General features: G+C 36.8%; 1 protein-coding gene and 1 long non-coding RNA gene across 4 annotated transcripts; one reads left to right on the top strand and one right to left on the bottom strand.

The window, feature by feature from the left end:
- Positions 1-598: 598 nt before the first annotated feature.
- Positions 599-25,189, bottom strand: LOC149674056 (sodium-dependent proline transporter-like). Of its 2 annotated transcripts, none has more exons than XM_089839908.1 (12): positions 24,854-25,189; positions 7,402-7,666; positions 6,902-7,138; positions 6,646-6,793; positions 6,240-6,507; positions 5,961-6,064; positions 5,531-5,897; positions 5,350-5,449; positions 5,172-5,281; positions 5,023-5,104; positions 4,850-4,938; positions 599-4,438 (listed from the first exon to the last, which is right to left on the bottom strand). In XM_089839908.1, the coding sequence occupies exons 1-12, from the start codon at positions 24,962-24,964 to the stop codon at positions 4,259-4,261; spliced, it is 2,061 nt and encodes a 686-aa protein (XP_089696034.1). In that variant the 5' UTR covers positions 24,965-25,189; the 3' UTR covers positions 599-4,258. The 2 variants fall into 2 exon arrangements, with proteins under 2 accessions (XP_089696034.1, XP_089696035.1); XM_089839909.1 differs by lacking the exon at positions 24,854-25,189 and adding an exon at positions 12,389-13,231.
- On the top strand, positions 5,885-7,503 carry LOC149674057 (uncharacterized). 2 transcript variants are annotated; one of them, XR_016366998.1, is made up of 5 exons: positions 5,885-6,121; positions 6,194-6,500; positions 6,577-6,842; positions 6,920-7,230; positions 7,412-7,503. It is a non-coding gene; the product is annotated as an uncharacterized LOC149674057 (long non-coding RNA). The 2 variants fall into 2 exon arrangements; XR_016366997.1 differs by having other exon boundaries at positions 5,885-6,500.
- Positions 25,190-26,300: the final 1,111 nt, after the last annotated feature.

The following is a 26,300-nucleotide window of genomic DNA, read 5'->3' as shown; positions in this document are numbered from 1 at the left end:
TCCTTCATCTTGAAGGAATGCTGTCTGCAATCCATTAAAAATAAAACTTGGACCCGGATATTTTTGATGAAAGAGGAATTATTTCCCCTAGCTAAGCCTTGTCACACATGGAGGGTAGATAAAGCGATTACAGGACCAGACAGCTGGGTACGTGTTTGTCCGCGTCGGCATGTCTATACCGTGCGATTGATTGTCACTTTAGTTAGAGGGTTCGTTAAACCACGTCGTCGTTTGCGTTTCACACCCTTTGGCAATGGGACAATTACTTCATATTAAGTCTGGAGGGAGGACCATGACAGGGATTATGTTATAATTAAGAAAGTACATTACCCCGGATTGAATAGGGAATTCTGGATGGTCTGGATATTTAATAAGATCAGTTACGTTCCTCACACTGTGTCCCATCGCAACAGAACTTGGCCAATGGTAAACGATTTGACTGGAGAGCTTACTAACTCGTGTCTAGTTCATGAATGAAATGGCGAGTTTGGCCAATAGTCATGTATGGTAGGCCAAAAAATACGACTGCACGGTAGTGGTAGGTCATCGGTAAAAAACATAAGTGGGCAAGCCTGGTAGGCCAGTCGATGAGGAAAACCGAACTGTCAATAGAAAAATAGGTATTTTTACTATTTGGGGTTGATCATAAAGGTGAGGGTTACCAAGACCCAACCATAGATAATTCAACCACACCATTTCATAAATTTTCCCAGTAATGTAACGCATATTGAATTTGGTAACAAGAAGACATTTTTCTGAAATGTATACGCGGTTTGCTTTTCCGTCAGTGTTTACACTTTTGAAAAGGATCACAAACCCAATCCAAAACATCCTTCCAAATACGAAAACGATTCTTTAAACCAAAACTCAAATTTTATTAATTTTTTTTTTACCCCCAGGACCGCTTTTCAACATGTACTGTACCATTCTGGATCTTAATTTCTCTTTTCACAAAGCTCATCACGTAAAATCCCTGATTTTAATTAAGCTCTGACTCACACAGAGACTACGGTGTTAATTAATTACCATTTCTTAACTTGATCTCATTACTTTAGATGTTAACATATAGGGATTCTTTCAGCTTGTACATTACGAAATTAATTTCAAAACTCACATGAACTTGTATTAATGTTTTCTTTGGAATTCGCAAAAAAAAACAATATTTTACCAAAATAAAAATTCCTTTTCTTTAAATTTCATGAACGAAACAACGATTTAATTTGACTAGTCAACAATTAGTTACGAAAATTTAATCCTATTAATTATTATGCCAATTAATGTGTTTCAGTTATAATTAAATACGTTAAAACATAGTGTGGTAGTTTCAGCGTAAATTTAGTAGAGTTATCTAAATTATTTTAGGATGTATATTGCTTCTTATGATGTTAATTTAGCTTAATTTTAATCAGATAAAGATTAAATTTCCGTAACATTTTCTCAAATTTGTATTTTTTTCAAAAATATTTAGTGCTTTTTTTTCATTATCTTTTCGTCCAAAATTTAACCTCAATCACAATTAGTTTTAACCAAAAAATATTTTTCTTTCATATAATTTTTAACCGTAATTTTTCTCAATCTCCTTAATTTGTTTTTAACTCCAGGCACTCGATTTTCTCAATTCAAACATCTATTTTTTATTTTTATTTTTTTTTTGCATCTGGAAGCCATCTTTTTTTAATTAGTTTTTAGTTTCTAAATTTAATATCTTTAAAATTTGTTAATTCCTAGGTAATTAAGGAACGTAAATTAATATTATAAATAAAATTAATACGAAGACTAAAATAAATTTTCCTCAAAAATTGGAGATTGTCAAATAATATATTGTAAACGAATCAACTTAATTTGTTTTTTCTTCAATTATGTCATGTTCATTAATTTCATCATACATAATTATATTTAATATATATATAATAAAATGCTTGCTTTTGTTTTTTTATTCTAATTCTAAATTTTCACTTATTTTTGTCTGGCCTATGAAATACTATTGATGTTTTAATACATTGATGTTACGTCATTAAATCTTCTTAACATAGTCCCAGCGTTTTAAATTTATGTTTTTTTTTATCTACAAAAATTGTTTCTTATATTTGTTTCTTTTTTTTTCACTTTATATACACAATTGACACCTTTTTCTACGTATTTTTTTTATAAATGTAGTTTCTTTTAAATTAAACTACGAGCCCCCTCGAACTATTAATTAACAAACTTTTCTTAATTAACACTCTCGCGTGAATTCACACGACTTACAAGGGACCATGTTAAAAATAACACGTCAGAAAAGCTCTATTCCTTCTTTTTTTGTTAGGAAAAAAGGCGTCCACGACACTTGGAGATTCTTATAATTATAATTATTATTATGTTAACTTAACTTACACTATATACAAGCCTTGTTTTTATATTTGTTTGTTTTTGTTTATTTCTTCGCTTTTTATTTATTATATTAATTAAATTATGACTCATTTTTTTTTGTTACGTGTAAATTTTTAGGAAAGAAATTTATCCTGTTAGATATCGTTTTTATCCGTTAAGGTTTATTTTTAAACATTAAATTTAGTTAATTTAATTTAATTTAATTAATTAAAAGGTAATTACTATGCCAGTAGTTTCAACATAATTATTTTAACTATTTCATTAGGTAAGCTTTATTTAAAATTTTAAACCCAGGATTATGATTGTTAATGATTTTTAAATTGATTTAGTATTTAAATTATATTTAAAAAAACTAAATAAATTAAAATTTCTTGCTAAGTATTAAATGAGTTAAAACAGACTTTAAAAGCATGTCATCTAAAATACAAGTTGAAATCACGTGGACTTTGTTTTTTCAGGGTTTATATTACATATTACGCAACTTAAAAAAAACTCTTTACAAAACTAAACTATAGCGTGGCCTTTCTTAAATAACTTAAATATAAAAATAACAGAATTAAGCTAAGAAATTGTGCGGAATAAGTTTAACTTGGTTTTATATATATTTATATATATGGTTTTTTTTTAATTATTGTATATTTCTATTCTGATTAGTGATTTAGTTAGTTTTTGGTTTTCGTAATCTTTGGAATGTTATCTCTTTTCATTCGTCAGAGTGCTGGTTATTTATTTAATTAATTATTTTAATATAATTTGGATGGTTTTATTTTACGTTTAATTTCTAACACAGTAAAGACCTCCTTATGTTTTTATATCTTTTGTTAAAGGACAAATCTTACGGAAAGTCTCGAGTTAATTTGAGATTCCTATAGAGAACAGTTTCAGCTTTAAAGGGATAGTTGCAACTCAAATCTAACGAATTAGTTTTTCGGGGTTTTATCAAAACGTTTTTAGAATTATTAAAAATAAACCGCGTGTCACTAAGCGCGTTCAGGAGTTTTCTTGTAATAATAATAAGAAGAAAATTTTGCTAAGCCTTCGAATATTAAGGGTAGTAGTGACGTCATAATTTGGTAGTAAATGGATCAAAATAGACCTTAAAAATTAACTATGGCTACACGTGCTTGTCGGACTGTGAACCTGGTTTCCAAAATTTCGATACTTTAAAATTAATCTATTTATCGTGTTAGATTGTAGGCGCTACTAACCCTTTACCAAAATCGGACCAAAATTAATAACCAATTACGTTATTAATTTACAGAGATCAGAAATACTTTCGAATTAGTATTTCTTAGCAAAGGTCCGAATTTGAACTTGAAACCCACTATTTGGAATCTGTATCGAAAAATTTCCTAAAGTTTGGTCCTTTAGCGGATATCCAGTAATTATACAAGTAATTATTTCTATAATTCTCATAATTTTTTACAAATATTTATTATTTTTTATGGTAATTTTTATTGATAACAGGAAAATAAAAATGTGCCGAAAGTTTTGTCATCGATATTCGAAGATGTATTATTGGAGACTTGAAATAGTCTTTTAAAATTCTCACAGTGCATTCGGTTCGGGGTTTACATAGTATTATGTCTTTACACACTCGCACCAATGGCTTTTCATAATCGTAATTCTCACAAATTTACTTACGTACTATACCGGTAATATTTGTTTATTTTTTGTCAAAGAAATAATCTCACTTATACAATCTTGACACTCAGGAAAGGCTAATTTTTCCTATTTTTTTTATCTCTGTGTCCCCTTTCTATACCACGCGGGGTCAGTACTCGCGTATTTATCGTTTTATCGTGGGAAAATGTTTAATTTATTTTAAGGGAGGGTTTTTTAAGGATTTAAGTGGCTTTTGGTTTTAGTTTTAGAGCGGTCGCCTTTTTCAAATGGCCGTCTCAAACGTGTAAGTCACATTAAAGGATGGATTATCGAAGGAGTTTTCGCGAATTATGTTGCCATTAACACTTCCGGCGTCATCCTCACCCGTCGCATCGGCGGGCTTGAAATCAGCCTTATGTCCACGGCCCCACGCGTCCGTCGGTTGAAGCAATATTTTCAAACGCTAGGAAATATGATTTTGACAGCGTGTAAACATCTACGTGCAGTTATTTCAAAAACATAATTTCTACGGTCTGACTGCGTGGTACCTGTCTTTGTCTATCTCTCTAAGAGGAAATTGGTAACAGATACGCGTCATCGAAAACTAAGCCTACTTTATTTTGACCAGTGGTACGTGTTTATCAAAAAATAAAGAAAAACATAAAAATCGTGCCTCGACAATTTTGTGTGCTCATTAAAGCCTATCAGATTCGTTACGGTGACGCGAAATAAAAACTACTTCAGTGAAAGCACATCAATCAATAAATAAATATAGCTTCTACAGGCACATTAAACGAGGCCATGGCTTAGCAAAGAAACAAAGAAAGAGAAAAATACTCTACCAATAAAAAAAGAAACTGTTTTTAAGTCATACCTCCCTTAACGATCCTTTCCTTAATGAGCACAGTTTGTAGATCATCATTACAACGATGACTGAGACGGGAAACATAGCGACTACCCAGCCTGAAACGCGTAGGAGATAGAGATGTTAAGCCTAATTTGACCAATATTTGTCGGGTCTAATCATGAGAATAAAAACCTTCTCACCTATGATATTTGCCCACATAGGGTAAATGTAATCACCGCTTTTCGCTGGTGTATATTCAACCCAGTTGAATATCAAGATGAACTATAATATAATATTAAAAAGGCCTTATTAATTGATGACATATTGATGACGTCACGATTAAACTTACAAGTAGCGTAGCGGGAGTCAAATACTTCCACATGTACATCCAGAAACACGTCCAGACGTATGAACGAGAACCGATCATTTTCTCAATGTCTCTCAAAAACCTGTCGGCTCCTGTATCCAATTAACCAAGTGTAATTAGAATTCTAGTCAAAGGTTACACTATGAAGGTAATACTTTACCATAGTTCCAAGCAATTAGGGTACATTCAGCAATGGCAATCAATAAAACTGAAAAATTCGCCGCGTATTTGTCGAATATCTCGAGCCAGTACACTCCGCTCTGTCGCGTGGGAAGATCGATCACAATTACACTTACAACCTAATTAGACTTAGCTTTAAGCATAATTTATAATTCACTCACGTTGGTGGTGAATATGAGTCCGCCTAAATACCCAAAGACGCAAACACCCATGACGACCCATAATTTGACTTCACGCAATCCAGGAAAGCGGTCGAGGATGGCGGTGGTAACTGTCTCGAGCAAGGCGAACTGGCTATCGAGGCCAAGGGTTAGTAACATGAAAAAGAAGAGAAACGCCCAGAGAGGAGCGATGGGTAGACGGGCGACCACTTCTGGGTAGACGATGAAGGCCAACCCGGCTCCTTGGTCAACTACTTTGTCGACATCCACGTGCAGCTCGTGGGCCAAGTATCCAATGACGGAAAAGATGACGAATCCCGCGAAGATGCTAGTTAGTATGTTACTGACCGATACAATCAAGGCATCCCTAAAAGAGGTTAAAGGTCAAAAGGTCATGAACAAAAAATACAGAGATGACATTGAGGCTTACTTGTAGCAATTATTATGAAACTTGTTGTAGGATGATAGAGTGATGAGACCGCCCCATGCTGGACTCAATGCGAAGAATATCTGCACCGCAGCGTCTCCCCAAACCTACCGGGAAACAAATAACAACAACTTATTTCGTGAATCTAAAGGTATCATTTTAAGGTTAGTTTGACCTTGACACTTAACACAAAGACAATTCACAAAAAAATTACATGTTATCCGCGTTATATGAAGACACGTTTCCTCGAAATACCGAGGCTCAAAATTATCTGGAGCTTACCTGTGCCGTTCCCAATCGACTCCAAGTAGGTGTGACGTAAAAGAGAATGCCCTCTCTAGCTCCTGGTAGAGTGACTCCTCGGAAGAATAGAATGACCAGAACGACGTAGGGAAAAAGTGCCGTAAAATATACCACTTTTCCCGAAGACTGGACACCTTTACTTAAACATAGAAAGACTATGATCCAGGCTAGAAGTAAACATAGCGCCAAAGACCAACGAACTTCACCCGTTTCATGAATTCCGGAAGACTGGCCCAACACGTAATGTCTATTATAAATAAACAAGAACACATTTTTAGGAACGTGACGAGAAAGATTGATTTCCAATTGTCTCTAGGGAATCTGAACCAGGAAGTGAAAAAGGGAGATCACGCGCATTTGTTTATTTAAAGCTTCTTAAACTTACAGAAAGTACTCATCGGCGGGCGTCTTTTTGTGAATATCAGTCAAATTAATCTTGCTTAAATTGGGCGAATCTGGCGCCCAACAAGTGCGATTAAAATAAGTGCCGTTAGTTTTTTGACATTCGTCAGCTCTCTGGTACGAGAAGCAAGCTATAAAAAGATTCAAAGAAGCATTATCAATCAGCAGCCGAGAGGAAGGGTAATATTAATAGAATGTAGGAATATGACGTCAAAAAGGCTTATGAAAATAGAACTAACCCGGTGTGCTCCACTCAGGGTCGCAATCCTCCCACGGTAGGTGACTCTGCCACGACGCGAACATATAGAATAACGTCCAAGCGATAATCATGTTGTAATAGAGCATGACTATACCAGAAACCAAGATCATTCCGTAGCCGATGCCTTGGAAGAGTGGACAGAATCTTTCGAAGATGGCCAAAGGCCCTAAACTGGCAAACTGCCCGAAAGATAGTTCCATGAACATCAGAGGTAACCCTGCGTTGTATAGTTCGAACGATATCGTGTTAAATTTCAAGATTTATAAGAGATGGAAGCGAATTTTGAACATCTCTCCACACTCCAAAATGGTAAAATGGCCCCTCCACTTTGACCCAGGGTTAATAACAAGTAGACTAAGCCGAAGTTGGGTGTTATATAATCCCTTCTATCCAACTTCAACTCAGGCTACTCGTGTCTAGTCACCGGTGTAATTTTCAACTTGTAGGCGGTCAAATTAATCATTCGTAATTGATAATTACCGGCTAGTAGCATCATGACAATGAAAGGGATGAGAAAAGCGCCGCCCCCGTTGCTGTAACAGAGGTATGGGAAACGCCAGACGTTGCCCAATCCGACACTGTAGCCCAATAAAGACAGGATGAAATCGAATCGTCCCGTCCAGTTTCCCCTCTCCAGAGCGTCCCCCTCGGAGCCACGGTCATCGTCGTACTCGTCGTCCGCGCCCTTGGGCGACAGAGGAACTTGACTGCTGACCCGCGGAAAGTCCTGAGCACCGACATCGTGCTGAAAATCGATAATAAATTAAATTCCATTAATACTATAAATTTAACCGCTTTCAATTTTGCATCTTTACTACAACTTTCATGACCTTGGCAATTAAAATGGGTTCATCGCACACAAATGAACTTTGTACCCAAAATAGCAAATATTTTAAAAAAGCTATAAAATAATCTAAATATCTTTATTTTTTATGTAGCGTAAAAAAATAAAGCAACTTTGCCACACTAATCAATGAACTTTATATGGTATATCCTCAAAATTTCAAATGATATTAAGATCTAAATTATGGTATTCGCTGTCATACCCCGAGTTTATGTTCAAAAAAGCGAAAAAAAAAAAACAATTTATTTCATTAACTTAGAACCCATATATAGTGTTTTATTGGAGTCGCTTTACGAGAATCTATGACGTTTCACCTACGTCACTTCATGACATGCTCTCAGTAAGCTTATGGAGCATATCTTATGAACTTATGTTATCACGTAGATAAAAATGTTTCTCTCGCAGTCTGTATGAATCTCTCGTTCCCTTCACGACCTCATTCACTAATTTTGCTAAACCATTTTTAACAAGTTAACCTCTCGGTCTTTGTCAGTGAAAAAAGGTTAAAACCCGTACACCTAAACTGTCTGTCACACTTTTGTTTGTTACTTTACACGTGTCGTAAATTCCTTTTAACTAACGAGGCAAGCAAACTAAAAGGCCTTTGGCCAAAGTAACTTAGGTGCGGAGAGACATGGAAAATAGCAAAAGTGTTGGCGATCAAAAGCAGATCGAGGATGTGAAAACGGGAAAGAGAAACTATATTTAGAAGCCAGAGCGAAAAAACAAACGAATTCCAGATCGTGATCTTGTTTTACTTTTTCTTTTTTTTTTCGCGGAATAATGTCAGACCACGTCGCCATAACCTCCCACCGCCTTTTCTGGTGTAGACTGTTCTAGCATCCGTTAGGCTTAGGCTTCACGCAACTGGCATAATTAATTAGAGATAGGCCGAAAGGGAAACCAAGGGGAAACTCTCCAACCAACCACACCCTACCGTCTGGAAACTGGAGTTTGGGTTCAATCGTGAGAGTTGATAGGACGGTGGTGGCTTATGAATGATATAATCAAGGAAATGTATATGGGCGGGATTCATTACTTTGTTTATTGTCCACTAGTCACGGTTACAACTGGTGAAGATGGTATTGATAAGAAGAAATCCCTATAGGCTAACGAATATGAGGATGAAAACCACTGCCCAGAAACAATAACAAATACCAGGTTCATTACTTAAAGGGGTATTTGTACCTTTGACTTAATTCATTTCATTGTGGTTTCTGTATTATTGCTCTATACCACGATGCCACTGTGGCCCTAGCAAATGTCAGTTTTTTTCACAGACGCAAATTCGCCAGATATGTTTACAAGAGATTGATTAATTTATAGAGAAAACATTTTCCGAACCCATGAGTCATGATTGTTAATTAATTCATAAACTTGCCTAGAATGAAATCTCGAGAGTTTGGTGACTCTTAAAAGTGAAAATAACCTCACAGTTCAAGGAACTGCCGCTTGATAACCTTCAGAAAAATGAACTTTCGTGAAAAGCCTATAATACCCTATAATACCCTTCATAAGTATAAGGCTGCCGTAGGGGACTATGGCATCATTTATGCTAGACAACATTCGCCATCTTCGTTTCAACTTCAACCGAATTGAGGCACCTTATACCACGATTTTCCTTTGTTAGTCAGGTGAATTGAGTAGGGTAATACGGGTAGAGATGGGATCACCGTAGGCGATGATTTCTGTTTCCTGCAATTTTACCACCAGGAGACCCCCATCTACGAGAAATGCACCGACAGAAGATGCCCTCTCTATAATGGATATCCTTTCAACCCTTACTTACGGATAGTATTATAGGGTTACGATTTTGTATACATCAATGATTTTGAACAAAGACGCAAAAATATACGTATTTACTATATCCATAATAGGGTCGAATATCGACCGATCGTCTGCTACAGCTGCCACTGTATAAGTTCAACCAACAATACATCCCCAAGGCACCTAAGTTACGAAAGAATGCAGAGTTCTATTGTATCCCTGATTTAATCAAAGATTACGTGTTACGTAAAGGAAAGGTCGATTGAATTGTCAGGAGGTTCAAGTTCTATTCTTTTGATGGTGATATCACCTCTCAACCTCGAGGCTTATTAGATAGCTTCAAATAATCAATAGAAAAAAATATATGTTGGAAAATGGAACAGAACGACGTATATATTATAGGGTGCTGGTTTAGTCCCTCATTTTTTTAGGCTTACTAGTAGACCAGTGGCGCCAACAGAGTGAAAAGAAAAAAATCGATCAATTTTCTTAAGCCTAACGTGATTCCACCCCTCAAATCGGTGCAAAACGTTCAGCAGAAACAAAAACGTTGAGAGGCTAACCACTGAAAAAAGTCTTTTAGGATTACAGTCATGCGCTGGGAAGTGGTTTATTTCAAACAGTCAATGCTAAGCCTAATTCTAACAGGGTTGTCTAAAAGAAGAAGTGACTAGCCCCTTGGTGATGACTTTATGACATTAAGGAAGCACCGTCACGAAAACTTTCTCAGACAATTCGAAGACATGACTCTTGCAAGATATTCCAAGGTAAAGTATCTTGAACATAAACCCATATATCTAACCTTTGAGACTTAGTATGGACTGAGAGTTTAACCCTAATTCTTTAAAGAGTAAGGGGGTGATAAATGACCTAATGTCAACTTATTTTTAGGTCTATAATATCTCCTGACTTTGATTTAGAAAATTATGTCAACTCCTTATAAAATTTTAAAACATAATTTTTGTTGAAATATAAGTTATGGAATCTCGCGTATTAAATATTTTCTGATTCATAAAAACGTCAAAATGACGTAAAGGTGACGTAAAGAAACCAAATATCTGCCAATAAAAATCAATTTAAATATATGGGTCACTGGTATCGCGCCTAAGACAAGTGGAGTTCTGAAGAAATATTGCGGGTAAGACCAAACAAAAATACTTCTCTTAGAAAAATTGGTTACAAGTTGCGAAATTCGCGAAAAATTGTTTACAAACTCTATGAAAAAAGTCTATTTTCTCCGAAAACCCATATAATTTAACGTAAAGTAATTTAATAGATATTAAACTTTAATATTCAACTTTATTATCATTCATAACAGTTAAGAAATCGGGTTTAAAATTATATCATTTCAGCAATACTCGTATGGAAAACTTAAAGATATACGAGGTGTTTATGAATGGTCTATCAGAAATGCTGTTCTTTGGTCGATTTCGAGTCGAAAGTGTTCTATTGCATTGAAAAATTAAATTAGAAATTATTGTCTTCAAGCGTATTAATTAAACTTAAGGGGCCATCCATAAAATACTTCAATCTTAACTTGAAAACAGTGATCCGGACGGCAAATTGTCATAGAAATAATATTTTCAACTCGAAATCACAGGAAAAACACGCCCCCCTTGATCTCCGACACAGATTTCATGAACACCCTGTATATTTGATCTGACTTGTAGTGCAGTGTAGTGTATCTCAATTAATACAGCAAAGCAACATGACCCGGCGAACCGGCTTCGTCTAAGACAATCGTTTTATAAGCCGAGTACACAAGCACCGGTGAAAAATAATGATTTCTCCACCGAGTCCATTAACGGTGTTAGAGAATATCCATTATTATTTTCCTATCCGCGACACGATTCCGAGAGTTTATAAATAAACGGCGTAAGTATAACGCCAAAGGCTTAGCACATGTGGGAAGTCTTACTGGCACAAATTTAGGGATCAGGATTGTTTTGGTGTAAGAACTGTTACGGATCACATTAAACGTGGTCTAAAGGTAGTATAAACACTTCATTTGATCTGTTGTTGACAAAAATTGGTAAGGTTTTTGATGAGAACTTAAGATGCCATTAAAAATTTTGATTGAAGGGTTTACGTATTTGGAGTCTTTCCAAATATATTAGAGGTTATATATAGTTTAAATTAGGGGACCGAGGTATTCTACTTTGAGTTTATTTTTGTCATTGAACTTTGAACTTAAAATACACAAATTTTATATTGCAGCTTTTTGTATTCGTTGTAGATCAAAATGTATCAAAAATTAAATAAATAGATAAATAAAGGATCTTCAAAATAAGATAGATTTAGAAAAAAAAATTACATTTAATGCTGAAAATTAGAAACATTCATGGTTTTTTCTTTTCAAATATTTGAAACCTTTGTCTAAAAATTATGGTAAACGTAATTTAATTTTCCCTTAGACACAATAAAAATACCACTTAATTTTTAAATGTATTAATATTAACTTCAAATTAAAACAGGAGTGACACAATTTAATATTTAAAATTAAATTAGGCTGCCTTAAAAAAATTAACTTAACTTACAACAATACGAGACGCTAAAAGGTTTAATTTCTAACACTAACCAGATTAGGCTTAGCCCCTGATATAAAATGGTGTAAGCGTAAAACTTAATTAAACATTAAAGTGGTGCGAAAATTTGTTAAGCCTATAGATTTAACAGAGAAAGAGAGGAAGTCGGAAAATCACGTTTCCATGGCAACCCGGCGGTTTCTCGGGACTTTTATCCTAATCTCTACAGATGATGGAAAGTGAATACTAATTATAACCCTACCCTTTCTAATTAATATATAATAAGCTAATTTATTATAGGAAAAAAATATTTATAGATATAAAAACTTACGTTCCAATCTAAGTACGGTCTTAATCTAATGGTTTCGGCTCCTTCGCCTTCTGACAGGCTATCTTCGTCAAAATTGGCATTAGGATTATCCATGGTTAATTAGATAATCGTGAAAAATATATATTTTCTCTCAATTTACGGTTTCACTTTGGTCTTAAAATATTCAAATTTTGTTGGTCCATTTTTAAACCAATTCACTCCGTCGGGTTATTGTTTAGCTCTCCTTTAAGGGCAGCCAAGGGTAAGAGAGCTTTCCTATATAGCACCGTTTAAGGAAAAATATAACGCGAGTTGAAATTGATCCTAGATTTCGATCCTCATTTAAAAGAGTATTAGACTAATACTGATTCGTTTTAACGAGAATAATCGAATGGAAAATTGAATACGGGGTTTTATTCATTCATTCAGAGGAAAATCACAAAGATGGCGAGAGAACCTAAGGGCTAAGGCAGACATAAATAGAACCTCTTTCTCTCTGTATAGTAGTAGTCTGTACTGAGTCCAAACTGCAAAACGCGTCCCTACCCCGATTTGCCGGCTTTTCCTCTATTCCTATCTGTGTTCGGCTCCAAGAGCTTGGGGAGCATTTCTTCCGAGTACCGTTCAGAGAGCAAAATAGCTCGATAAAACTGTAACTCTGGCTTCGCCCTCTACTGATGGAAAACAGCGAATATCTTCTCCCCTTTTCCAACCCTATGATGTTTCCTCTTGTTTTCCTGAATTTATTCGACGGAAGAGGCTGAATACAGCGAAATAACGTTATAACTGTAGCATCTTTGCATTGTGTTAAACCTTCAACGTATTACTTGACTCAAAACGAACAATTTCGTTCCGTGTTTATTTCCAGCCAGGAACAAAAGAAAAATGGCGATTTAAGTGAGAGAAACGACGGTCAGCTTCTCTTACCACCCCTTTCCAAAACAAAAGCTAGATCTATGACGTGTAACTCGCTTTCTTCTCTTCTCCATTACAACTACGTGTTGTTTGTGTTTGCAAACAACAGATTGCTTGTTGATTTTTAAGTGTAATTTTCCAAAATGTGGTCTATTTCCTGAATCACAGGCATTTTTTTAAATTTACAACTGCCAAAATTAATCGAAATTCATTTGTTTCAATATAAATAGAAAAAAAAATGAACTTAGCCAATGGTAATTAAATTTTAAAATATTAACAATTAAAGCTAGTACAAGCATAACACTGTTTTAAAGAACAGTTTGCTAGAATTTATAAGGTTTAAAAATAATTTAAGCATACTATATTATGCAATTTCTCCCGATATTTCTAAAAGAGTATCAAAATCAAATCGAATTCTAATGACACGTGAGGGTCCTTTTTGAACGTGACTAGCGCCTAATTTCTGCAACATCTGTTAGAAAAGGCGAGAGAAAAGTGAAGCTGAACCATCCTCATTCTAGTCAATGTTTCTTACTCCCTTTATAAGAAAACCACATAAATCTTTCCATGCGCAATAGATTACTGAATTGCAATAGTATATAAGCCAGGAAAAAAAACTCTTAATTCAAGGCTATACTTTCAATCACAGAAAGTCCGTTAACTCAACCTATTACTTAAAATGAATGAAACAACATAATAAAAAATGCGGGGAAACTCTAGAAAAGCTATTGAAATAAATAATAAACACTTTTTATGCCTTACAAGGCGAAAATAAGGAAACCCGTTAGGATTTCGTAACAAGGTCTTACTAAGTTACGAAGGAAATTACTGAATCGAAAGAAACCCCGATATGCCAATGCCACCTTGCGCGGCTTAGCTGGGCTTAGGTGTTAGAATTTCTTGTCCTACTTGTAACCCAGGGACGAAGAGAAGCGGGCATCTGTTGTAATGACGACGAATTCACTTTCCCTTTAAAATCATAACAGCAACAAAAAGGCGGGAGATGAAATGAAAGCGCGGCAAACAGAGCGGAAATAAAGAAATGTATGTAGGAAGAGCCTTCTGGGGTAGAGGCTACCTTAGTAAATCTTACACCCGTGTTTACGCCATAGCACACGATGAACAGAAGTTGCGGCTTTCTCCCTCTTTATCCAGAGAGGGCTTCCGCGCGAGGTTGCCATGACAACGCACGCGCGCCAGGAACAAAAGGCCCTAACTCGGTAAGGTTACTCAGGGAACACTCATAGGAGGAAGAAAATGTGTGTTGCCAGAAGCAGAATGACGTCATTAAGGACATGACGTAGCTAGCTTTATCGACTGAAAGGGGTAAAAGGCTCCCGTTCTAAATTTAGAACCACGAATTTGATCAGGGATTGCTACATCCCCCTTTTTCATAAAAAAGAGATGGATAAACTACATATTTAATTGTTGAACCATACGATAATGATTGTGGCGATGTTATTAACATAGTTAAGACTATTTTAATGAATTTGTAATGTTAATTAAAAATGGGAAGGTTTTTAAAGGGCTAACTCATCAAGGCACAGTTTTATCGTGGTAGGTTTTAGATGCTACTAAATCTTTAAGTAGTATTTCACGATCTCCATTGAGAGTTTCAATTTATACTCTTTCAGTTTCAGGAAGGGAACTGAGAAAAGAAATTCTAAAGAGTTGCAATTTGCCGTTAAAAATAAAATCATTTGCAATAAATAATATTCCAATTGTTCGAACCTATCTAAGCCTAATTTTAATAATCTTCTTACAAGGCTTAAATATTTTTAAAAACATTCATTTCCGCGTTTTTATTTCCTTTAGTAGAACAGGTCTTTTTCTATTTTCAATCTCGTCCATTCTTTATTCCGTTTCCTTAAACCATTTAGGAGTAGAAAAATCGAACTGACTCTACGCGACTTATTTCAGAACAGGAAAAACGGGCGAAAACTTCTTCAATAACGTACGATCAGCCGGAAACATACAAAAGGCCTAACACAACATCAATACTATACGCTTACATTAGGCTTAACCATCACCTTCAGACACAGGGATGTAGGAATGGAGATATACGAAGCTTATTTTTCGGAAGCAATTTGACGTTATATTTAATAACAACTAGTTAATGACATCGAAAAAACCAATTAACATATTTTGAACATCAATACGATGGATTACATAAGGGTCAGGGAAATAAACAACATGTGTCAACTGATGAAGAAACGTGAAGTGTTCCATTAAGATGATCTTGTACAACTTACAATCGCCAAATGAACAACCGGCCAACTTTTAGTTCCATCTTTTTTAATTCGCACTGTACTATCCATAACGATGGATTAAAAACACCGCCCAGGGTTTATTTCCACCGGGTTAGTACCCGGTATACGTGAGTCAAATGCCTAACTAAGCCTAATTAGGCCTAATAGATTACAAACTCTTTAAGCCTAATCTGCATTACCATCCATAGAAATTCTGTCTCGCCGGGTAAGGGCAAGGCTCACGCGCGGATTTTCCCGACAAACGAAAACACATGGGCGGTTTTCCCGAGCGACTCGTCTGGTCTAGAGAGAACTAGAGCTAAAACCAGGGCAACTGGTCTACAGTTTCTAGTTCTACACGCTATACGGACGGACTCCTCCTTCCGAAGGCCTATTGATGAGGAGGGAAACTGCGAATACCGAGTCCGACGTAACTATAACTTTCAGGTTAACCAGGGTGGAAGGTCTTATCTAGAATAAAGGCCGAAAACAACGGAGAAATCGATGAGCGTAAATTCAATCTGAAAGCGTGGGTTGTACCGTAGAAATAAAGGGAAAGTGAAATGAAACAAATTCGCACTTCTTCAGGAAACGCGTGGTAGTGCAGAACCTTCGCGAACTTCTTACCAGAAGCAAATACTTCTTTAAGTTAATCAACGAAACAATAGCCATATAAACCTGTTTATAATGTCTAAGAATTTTTGAAAATGCTTTCATGGACAATTCCACTGACCCTTATATATAGCATTTATCACTCCCATACCGTCTGCACACGCTTCTATATCGAAAACCCCCTTATTTACCGCCCCCATTGTAAAAGGTAAATTTAGACTATTTCTAGGAAATGATATAATTTACTCGCCAAGGAGGGGAAAGAAACATTTTTTTAGAATCTACTGGACTTTAACGATCGGGGGATAGCGCCGACGTGGTCACAAAAGCCCACGAATATAGGTCAAGGGATATTTATGTCAGACAGGTTTAGGGTCATAGGGTCAAGGTAAACAAGGTACCTTTATTACATTCGTTTCCAAAATACCACGTGACATTTCGAGCGGTGGTAAACAAATATGGCCACCAGTTTCTTGGGTCGATGAGGAAATCAATCTCAACTACTTTCTACGATTTAAAAAAATATATATCTTGGATCTATTTCCCCCATTTGCGCCCCTTTCTCTTCTACTCTGCGGCGCCTATTCTTAACGATCCAAACGGAGGACACTAGAGGGCCTTCACCGCCTTTAAGCCCGTCTACAGACGATAATGACGTCACGAAGCACCCTCTAGTATATAAATGTGTACCAAAGCCAGCCATTCGGGGTCAAATCGATAGAGGCCGCCGACTCGTCTGGCCTAGGGTTTTTCCTACAACGCGTGCGCAAATGACGTGCCCTACTGCCGCCTTTCTCTTAGTCCAAGCATTCCCTATCTTCATCTTTCCTCCTCAGTCTCTAGTAAAACCAAAAGCGCGGGAAAACGCTTTTCCCGCCATGGTTTCCTCGATTCTTGGCGTTTCTCCATCCCGCCAAAATGCTCGATCCGGTTTCTGATTGGAGCGTTGGATAGGCGCGTGACCCTCGCTAAGCCTAACCGACGCCGGTAAGGTTGAATGCGTATTAGCAGCAATTTTTGCGACCACGTTGGTCCGCGAACGCCGGCCGGTATTGAACTAAACCTTGGATCGAATACATACTCGTGATTCTTGACCTAATTTTAAGCCTAAATCCACCAACACGTCATAACGGACGCGTGTTTGTAACCGTGACCTTTGCGTGACAGCTTTTCTCATGAGTTTTAACTAACCAAATATGTTATCGGCGTTTTCTGCTAAATAAAGGTTTTGAAAAAACAATCCGCTAAGCCTAATGTATATTTTTTGCTAATAATGCACGCTATGAACAGTCTCGCCTTAAATTGGGTTTGCGTAATGGATATTGCATTTAATATAGCCGCCATAGGGGTCATAAAATTTCACAAACAGAAAAATATAGAGAAGCTATAAATCTATCATCTCATTATTTCATACATAAAATTCCTTAAAATTTAAACCACAATGCGTAGCAAACATCAAAACTACAAATAAATACACGTCTCCATCAATACCTGATCGAAGTATCTAGGAAATTGTAAAAGCGACACAGGGAATCTTTACTAACAAATTGGGAGGAGTTCATATTATATCCCTTTATTGACGTCAACATTGCCCAAGCTTACTAGAGTACCCGCCCACTTCCTGAAGCATCATCCTTACACAGTACTATAGAGACGGGAGATAAACATTCCCAGTGCCGCTTCTATTTTATTTCCACCGCACTTCGAGCAACGCATCAGAACGCAGCCACCCAGATCTTAAAAATAAAATAAGATTGGAAAAGGAAAAAAATCTATAATAGGGATTGTACTTTTAAATAATATACTTGGCAAGAAGCCAAAGGAGAGGGTGGGTATATAAGGGGGAGAGAAACTTCATCCCCAATCGAAGACCACGGTTACCATAGAAACCGAATGAGGATGGAGCTGAAGCGAGAGATGGAGCAAACCGGCCTTGAGGAAGCTCCGGAGCAATGAGAGGAGAAAGAGGGTTAAGAGAAAGAAAGAGAAAGTCTCACGCTTCTTTAAAGTATGTCTGTCAGTTTCCACCATAAATGATGGAATGAAGGGAACCTTCCAATGTAACGTTAGAATCATTATTTCTCCATGTTTCACAATATTCACCCAACTCCAGTGGACGGAGAAAATAAGGGTCACACATTTTCGGTACAGACGAACAACCTACTGAAATATGGGTCAGAGTAATGCCTAGATTCTGCTTTATTTGGGTTGCTCTATCCTTTTTGAGCAACTTTCGGCCAAAAACCTCTTGGAAAATCAGCTTCTCTTTGAGTATAGTTCTCTGGGTCTGTTGTAATACAAAGGTATTCTTATCCGCTTTTTAAACCAAACAACGAATGGGATTGTTTATTGGTGTCGAATAGAAATAAAGAAAGGTTAAACTAGCCTTCCGGAGTTTCTGTTTGTGAACTCTCTTAAGTAGACTTAGCCTAAGCTTCTACACAGAGGGGATAATGGCTAGAGATTTGATTGGATGAGGAAAGGATTAGACAAACAAAGACGTAATTGAGACCGGTGTTAATTAGCGAATAATAATTTGAACTGCTTTAGGAATCGATTTTACCGAATAATTGGTTCGTAAAACGCAATAGACCAATTTGATGGAAGTAATGGAGGGAAATTTTTGTGTAAACCCGTGTCTTCCATCTCCATTTTTGACGTCTGTAGGGTAGGCGTTTTCTGTCATATGAGACAAAATAGTCTATCGAATGATGATGAACAGGGAGAAGCTGCCTTACAGGATGTATATCGAGAATTTTGGTTTTTGGACCAATATTCGCTTTGATATTACTTCCTTATTGGGACGTTAGAAGTCTGGAAATTTACACAGACTATACTACGGAATGTCTAGTTTATTATGGTACCGTTAATTGTATTTATTCTACAGTGATAAGTTTAATTATATATAATATAAATTATGACATGATCATTTTCTAAAGCGCCTGTAGAAATGTTTAACCCGCTGCACACTCGTCCTCAAGAAGAAGCCAACTTACAGGATGAAAGCTTTCATTCGATTTTCCATTGAATACAGTTTTCTCAATTTTAAGATTGAGTATGGAGTATCTAGTTTATTTTAACGCTATCTATTGAATAAATTGATCTCTGTTACATTTATGGTCAAATAGTAATAGAGATAAGCCTAGTCCGGGTAAAGGAACGGACTTTACACCGTAAGGTTGTTTAAAGTTAATTTTCTGGCAGGCTCAATTTAAAAACTTGGCAGCATATTCAATCCCAAAGCCATAAATCTCGTCTAAAGGGTACTGAACGAGTATACGTAATGGTAAGAATGGTTTTTCACATTTCTGTGCCATTTTTCCAAGACAGCCGCCGCGAATTGGAAAATTCTTTCTTAGTGAGTTATACCTACTAGGCCTACTAAAGAGTAACTTCAGCGCTTTGAGCAAAGTGTTATTATCAGTTTGTCATTCAGGACTTCAATAGATATAGATTCAATTCAGGAGTGATGGAGTAGTTGGCGGAAAATACTACAGATTAAGAAATTTACCCATAAACATAATGCACGAAAAGTCTAGTGGCCTAGTTGCAACTTGCAAGTCCTTCAGAAAAGATAAACAAATAAAATAAAAAACCAGTGCGTTTCAATTTCAAATTAGGCTTTGCTCGTATAAGTTCTAGTGTCATTTTAAACTAATAGAAATTAGAATAGAAACCGTCAAGGGCGCTATAGATTACGTTGAAATTTCCTCAACTCTCTATTACTTGGAAAGCGTTTTAAATTTACCCTAGAAAATGACTTGGTCCCATTTTAAGATCTGTCATAATATAAATTAAGGCAAACATTTAATTAAGTTATAATTTAATAAATAGCGCACTTTCGCTTTAATTAGGGTGAGAAGCTTGTGTTCGCCAAGTCGATTTTAATTACATTAGCGTGGCCTACTTATAACAAACTTTCACGCGGTAAACAAAGGCCTAATTTACCGGCTGCAAGAGAATATTAGCGAAAGAATAAAATGGAGGTTACTACGTGTCCAATAAATCAAACCAAAGGATTTTGTCATCTCTTCCTTTGGTAGCCTCTAGCGAATCCTTCCTTTGCTCATTTCATTCGTAATCAAATGGTTAATACCCCAGAATGTTACGAGGGCTTATTTGTCTAATAACCCACCATCCTCCCAGTTACATGTTACTGGTAGATTTATTATTACCTATCTCAACGCGAACAGAGATTCATTTCAAGTTATTTGAAGCAAAACTAAAATGCTTTCAATTCTAACCTTTGGATCTTTCCCTAACATTCTTCATTCATATTTTCAACGCGAACGGATTGCATCCGGAAAGAGCGATTCGAATTAATCAGCCCTGAGCGCGAGCTATGAAAATTGCTAGGAAAACGGTGTTACCAGGGATTGTTATTGTTATTGTTGAAGGGGGTGGCGCGTCGCCGCGCCGAGCACCGATACCAAGGGTATATTGTGCGCCCCGAGCTTGTTAGACTACGAAGAGTCCTGTCGCCTCGATGAATCGGAGAATCCGATTGGCCGAGACAGTAGAGAACTGGTGAGGTTCCATAGTATGCATGTCGAAATGCTCGAACCTCATGGCCGCGAGGTAGTCGCAGCTACAGAGGATATGGGAGGAGGTTTCCTCTACCTCCCGGCAGAACCTACAGAGTGGGTCATCAACGATGCCCAATAAGTGCAGGTGTCTATTCAGCCGGCAGTGTCCAGTGAGGAGACACAACAGGGATACATACAACTAATATGAATAATTGTGAAGCCATTTTTTCAACGTATCTAGGCGGAATTTGTGGGAAGAGCTATACCAATATCAAAGCCAATTGTAGCGCCTATATTATGATGATGAGTGACACTAGAAATTAGAACTATTCGAGTTATTTTGCAATGGCACCACTATCGACCTAGCAATTATGGATGACCGAGAATTCAAGTCTCGAGATAACTTCATCCCATATTCAGGCAGTTTCCGTGGACAATGTTACCTGGCGATAAGAGAAGAAAGGTAGGTGGGTTACAGAGCCTCTGTCTGTAATGTCAAGTGACTTTGTTTTTAAAGGGAAAGGTACACAAAACAAAAATACGCATTACTTAAAATTGACCTAGAGTCTCACTCATTTCAAATAATTATTATATTCTAACTATAAAGGACAGAGGAAGTACAGGAATTTTATATCCTCCAGTGTACAATTTTATTATTAAACTATGAGACTCAACCTTTACGAAAGTATAAGTTGAGGCTCATCCTTCGTATGGTATTTTTTTACCTGGTGCTCAAAATTGAAAAAGGGGTATAATAAATGGGAACCACTTTTGCAACAAATTATACGCTAGATTAAATGGAAAATTCGCTCTCAAAGATTTAGGTTGTGCTGGGCAAAATCCCCAAACAGAATAGAAGGTCCGGGAAAAAGGTTTAATCTTACATTTAAATTATTTTCGAGCCCAAGCCCAAGCCCCCTCAAATTTAAAATTCCCTTTTTTTATGTGGGGTTTAGGGGATTTGCTGGTCGGATTTTTTTTATATATAAGGACGTTTTTCAGGTAGGTATTAGAATTGATAAATAGGCCCTCGTTATTAAATTTGATATATTACATTAGGGTGTAGACGGTGTGCAGCGAGGTATTTGAAATATTTTTTGCAAGAATATTTTCTCGAAACTGTTTTAAAACTTTAGAAAAGCCTTTCGCTGAGTCAAAGGTATTTTTAAAGTGTTACTGAGTGAAGTTTTAGACGATTTTTACGTCAAGGGGTAGTTAAGTGTAAAATAGATGTGACATTGAATTAAGCAATGATATCAAAGAGGTTGTGCCACCGAATTAAGTTGCTTTTATAGGAAGTATATCAATTCATATATCACACTAAGAGAGAGTCATGCCTGCCATTAGAGGTGATAATAAGCTAGAGGCGCTTCTAGATGAAGCCAGAGTAGCTTGAACTCACAATAGCTTCTGCGCATTTGAGGAAATTCAAAGAAGACAATTTCAATGGAATTAAGAGAATAGGTCACGTGGGTGAAACTCAACCTTCCATGCTTTTTGAAGCACGAGTTTTGTCACCTCTTTATGTACCGATATTGAAGGTTCAGCTAGCTAATTGGACCAAGTCATCTTGCGACTTATTGCCACTTATCTAACGCCTTTACAATGCATAGAGGCTTAGCATCCTTTTACATTATCAAAATAGTCTAAAATATCCGCGGGAAAAAGTTATAGATTTCAAAAACAATTAACACCTAAGCCTAATGTTAGGGTTAACCAGTATGAAAAGATAGATTTCGTTATTCCTTTAGAATGTAACTTTCTTCTTGGCTTCTGTGTGCGGGCGTTCGAGGACAGGGTCGGCTAACTTTAGTATTTTAACTCTTTCGAAAAATTGAGAAAGGAATTCAAGTTGGCCGTAGTCCAAAATAAATTCCCGGGGTCCAGTTAATATCCTTTTGCACGCGTTAAGAAAAAGAATTTCTCATTTTCGAAAACATTTCTAGTTCAAAACTTAACTTATTGTCAGTCTGCTGCTAGACTCGCGTGGAAGTTGCAAACGAATTCGAACACGCAGACTTTCGGAAAGACTTTACTATTCCGCATTACAGAATTCTAAATCTTTAGGTCGTTTTACGGTAGGAGGGTAATAACTCTTGGGTAGAGGAAGACTAGAAAAAAATTGAACCCTAAGCCTTTGCCAAAATAGTTTTTTCTGCACGGTTTTTTACGATTTCCAAGATTCCAGACTTTCTAAAAACGATATTCTCTACCCTTAAATTTCTTTTTATGAGTCTTTGAATGCGTTCATGGCAGTGAGAGGTAGCTCCTTTTCAAGCGCAGTTTGTAAAATCAGACTGTGCACCATTGAGTACTTCTGTAATTGAAACTGCTCTTCAAACTAAATGATATGACTACATTCACAGTTTTTCTCCTAAACATCACCCTGAATTATGCGTAATAGCTTAATCAGTTGGCGTTAATTTCCATATTCAACTATTCTATTTGGAAACATAATGATCCTTATAAAACGTTTACAAGACCCATATCTCAATAAATATTTATCGATTATGCAAAAACTAAACTGAACGCAGATTGTCTTGTCCCCAAGCTGATAAAAACTACATGAAGTCGCTGTTAACGTAGTTGTTTAAACAAATGGTTAAATGTAAAAAAAAATTGAGGTCGACCTTTCTGATGTCGGGTCGTAAAATCAACAGACCCGTGATACGATCGTACGATAAAAGGCTTATACACCATTTGCATTAGGAATTTATGAGAATGACTGCACGATCACTTATATTAATGAAATCATCTCCCAAATTTAGGTATAACAAATAGATAAAAAATAGACATGGTTGGCTTAGGAATGGAAACATTTCGTCCGTAGCATGGACTTGATATCGCACTGGGACTAAACAATGTCGAAGTAGAAATAAAACACATATAGGACGTAAGAACATTCAAAGTTTGAATTGCACCTCAGGGTATTTTCCACACCTACTCCACATTCCCTGATATCATCGCCATATTGGCAGGTTTAATGACCCATTGCAAAAAGCATGAAAGAGACCCACGTCTTCAGTTCTTGGCATAGTAGTGAAAATGAGTAATTGAATTCTTCCCCATTCCGAGCAACGAGAAGCCTCCATTCAAATTTTTTGACTTTAACTGTTAAACATTTTAGAAGCAGTAATCTTAGGGTGTATTTACCAAATTTTAACATCGCGTTTAGGAGATGTTATAGTGAACAGTGGTCCTAGTTACGTTAATGAACAAGCCAGGGTAATGTCGTTCAAGCGGGTTTTTGTCCAAATAATTTGAACTGAGAGTTGTGAGGGAAACTAATATACCGCATTCATTTACCAAATTAATTTCTAGTCCATAATTGAGTGTACAGAGTCCATGTTTTGGACGCGGCAGACGATTTCTATGTTCTGCTATAGAGTTTGAATAATGGATGAAATAAGAAGGCTATCTTCGGTGGGCAGCTAGGCCTACAAAACCATCAAATTATAGAGACTTGGACATTCGCCAGGAACCCCTTTTTTTCCCCGTCTACCCTTAAAACCCCTTCTTTCATTCCGCCAACGCGTTTTCCCTCTAGAACTTGATCCAGGGATTGGATTTTGTGCAAAAGCACAAACGTAATAATAAACCCTATTAAGCCTACATGTAACACACCGGGCAGTTTCCGGTAAAATTAATATCACGGTTTTGAAATCCAGCACCAAAAAAGGAGGGGGGGGGGGCTTAAAAATAGGGCGATAAACGGAAGTAATTTAATTCGATTGCTTTTTATATTTTAGTTTTTTATGAGAGAGAAGGTTTAAGAGTTGCTTAACTGTCAAATTCTCATTATTTTCTCGCAATTTTATGGGAATCTAGAATTATTTACAATATTCATGCCTTAATTTAAATGCATTTCTAACTGCGTTCTACTTAAATTTAAGCTAGGAGGCAATCTAATAATTTTAAATTACGCATTAATATTTCGTGCATTTCTAATGTTGCATTTTTCTAACCATTTAAAAAGTTTGATCATTAAAGCGATTTAAGATGACGTAACATTACGTTAGACGCATTCATATATGACGTAACGCGTAAGAGAGCCCATAAGGGTCAATGGACCAACCAATCAGAAACGTCCACGACGAGGATGGAGTAAGGGTCTTGGGAATTCCACTATACTATGAACCTCGTGCGATGAATATATATAATAAAGCATGCACCAGAAAAGATACCTGATCTGGAGAAGTTGGGGTTCCGGCACAGGGAGATCCTATTTCCGATGTAGCCAAGAAATGTACCCGACTACTAGCCGAATGACTCCTGGGAAAATGTTTACCATCCATCACGTCAGGGGGAGGAAAGAGTTTTGGTGGAGGGTTTTCCCGGGTTTGTACACAAATTTACTCTACGCAAACAAATTTTAAACTTTTGAAAGAAATATTTATGCGCCAAATATTACGCGCGAAAAAAGGCTTGGTCGAATTTTTGAATATCACATAGTGGTCTTCGATCCGATTTCCAAGCTTTTAGAAGTCCGCATCATCTCGAGACTGGAAACGTGGCCTTTCCCACCAAGCACGCGAAACTAGAAGAGCCTGGGGAGAAAGCCGGTGGTTCACCGGCCACGCGCCAAATTTTCCCGCCTTGGAAAACGGCGGGAAAGTCCGCGCACTCTTGTTTACAAGTAGCACGCGCTTTTTCCCGAATCCGGCGCTTAAGGGTGCGCGTGGGATGATGGAATGGGTTCCCGCGCACGGTCCAATATAGGACTAAAAGGATGCGGAGAGAGGATCAGTAGAGATGCTAAGGAAAAGGCGCGCGTCATACTTAGAAAGAGAGGAAAAGAGTTCAAGTGATCATTGGAGCCTCATGGAAAAGTACCACGCTTTGGATATACCAAATATATACGCGACACATTTTCAGAAATCGATTGCGAGAATATCTAAGTCATTTACTGGAGAATTACCGCAGTGCCCCCTATCCCACAATCTCCTCACTTTCTAATCGATCTACGGCAATTGGAATCGATTACGATCTAATGAACTAGGGAATTTCACTTTCTATTGTTATCGTTTTCCTTATTAGTTCAAGGCCAGATTTAATCGTGGTAGTAGGAACTAGGAAAATAGATCAAGTTCTTGAACCGGAATCGATTAATATAATACATTTAATCGAAGCTCGTGCATACCTTTCGTAAATCGTTTATCTATATCTATATAAATCAAAGTCCTGACTGACTGACTGACTGACTGACTGACAGACTGACTGATAATCAACGCCCAGCCCAAACCGCTTGCCCTAGAAGGCTGAAAATTTGCAGGAACGTTACTCATGAGTAGTAGGCGCGTACTAAGAAAGATTTTTCCAATCCGCCGCCATCTTAAAAAATGGCGCCCACAAATGTAAAAAATATTCTCTATGCAATTAATTACGCGTGTTTCAACCGATTTCACAAATATGTAGTATATTGGTTTGCTTTAACCTTAAGACGGGCTAAATGGTCTTTCGGGTTCGATTTTTTGCCATCTTTTAAAATGGCGCCCAGAAATGTAAGAAAATATTCTCTATGCAATAAAGTCCGCGCGTTTCAACCGATTTCACAAATATTTAGTACAATGGTTTCCTTTAACCTATAGACGGGCTGAATGGTATTTTGGGTTCAATTTGTTGCCATCTTTT

The sequence above is a fragment of the Phalangium opilio genome, unplaced genomic scaffold, assembly GCF_054372755.1.
Source record: "Phalangium opilio isolate 3A_F unplaced genomic scaffold, DU_Popi_V2 ptg000048l_1, whole genome shotgun sequence".
Classification (NCBI taxonomy): domain Eukaryota; kingdom Metazoa; phylum Arthropoda; class Arachnida; order Opiliones; family Phalangiidae; genus Phalangium; species Phalangium opilio.
This window is presented reverse-complemented; position numbering and strand designations above follow the sequence as displayed.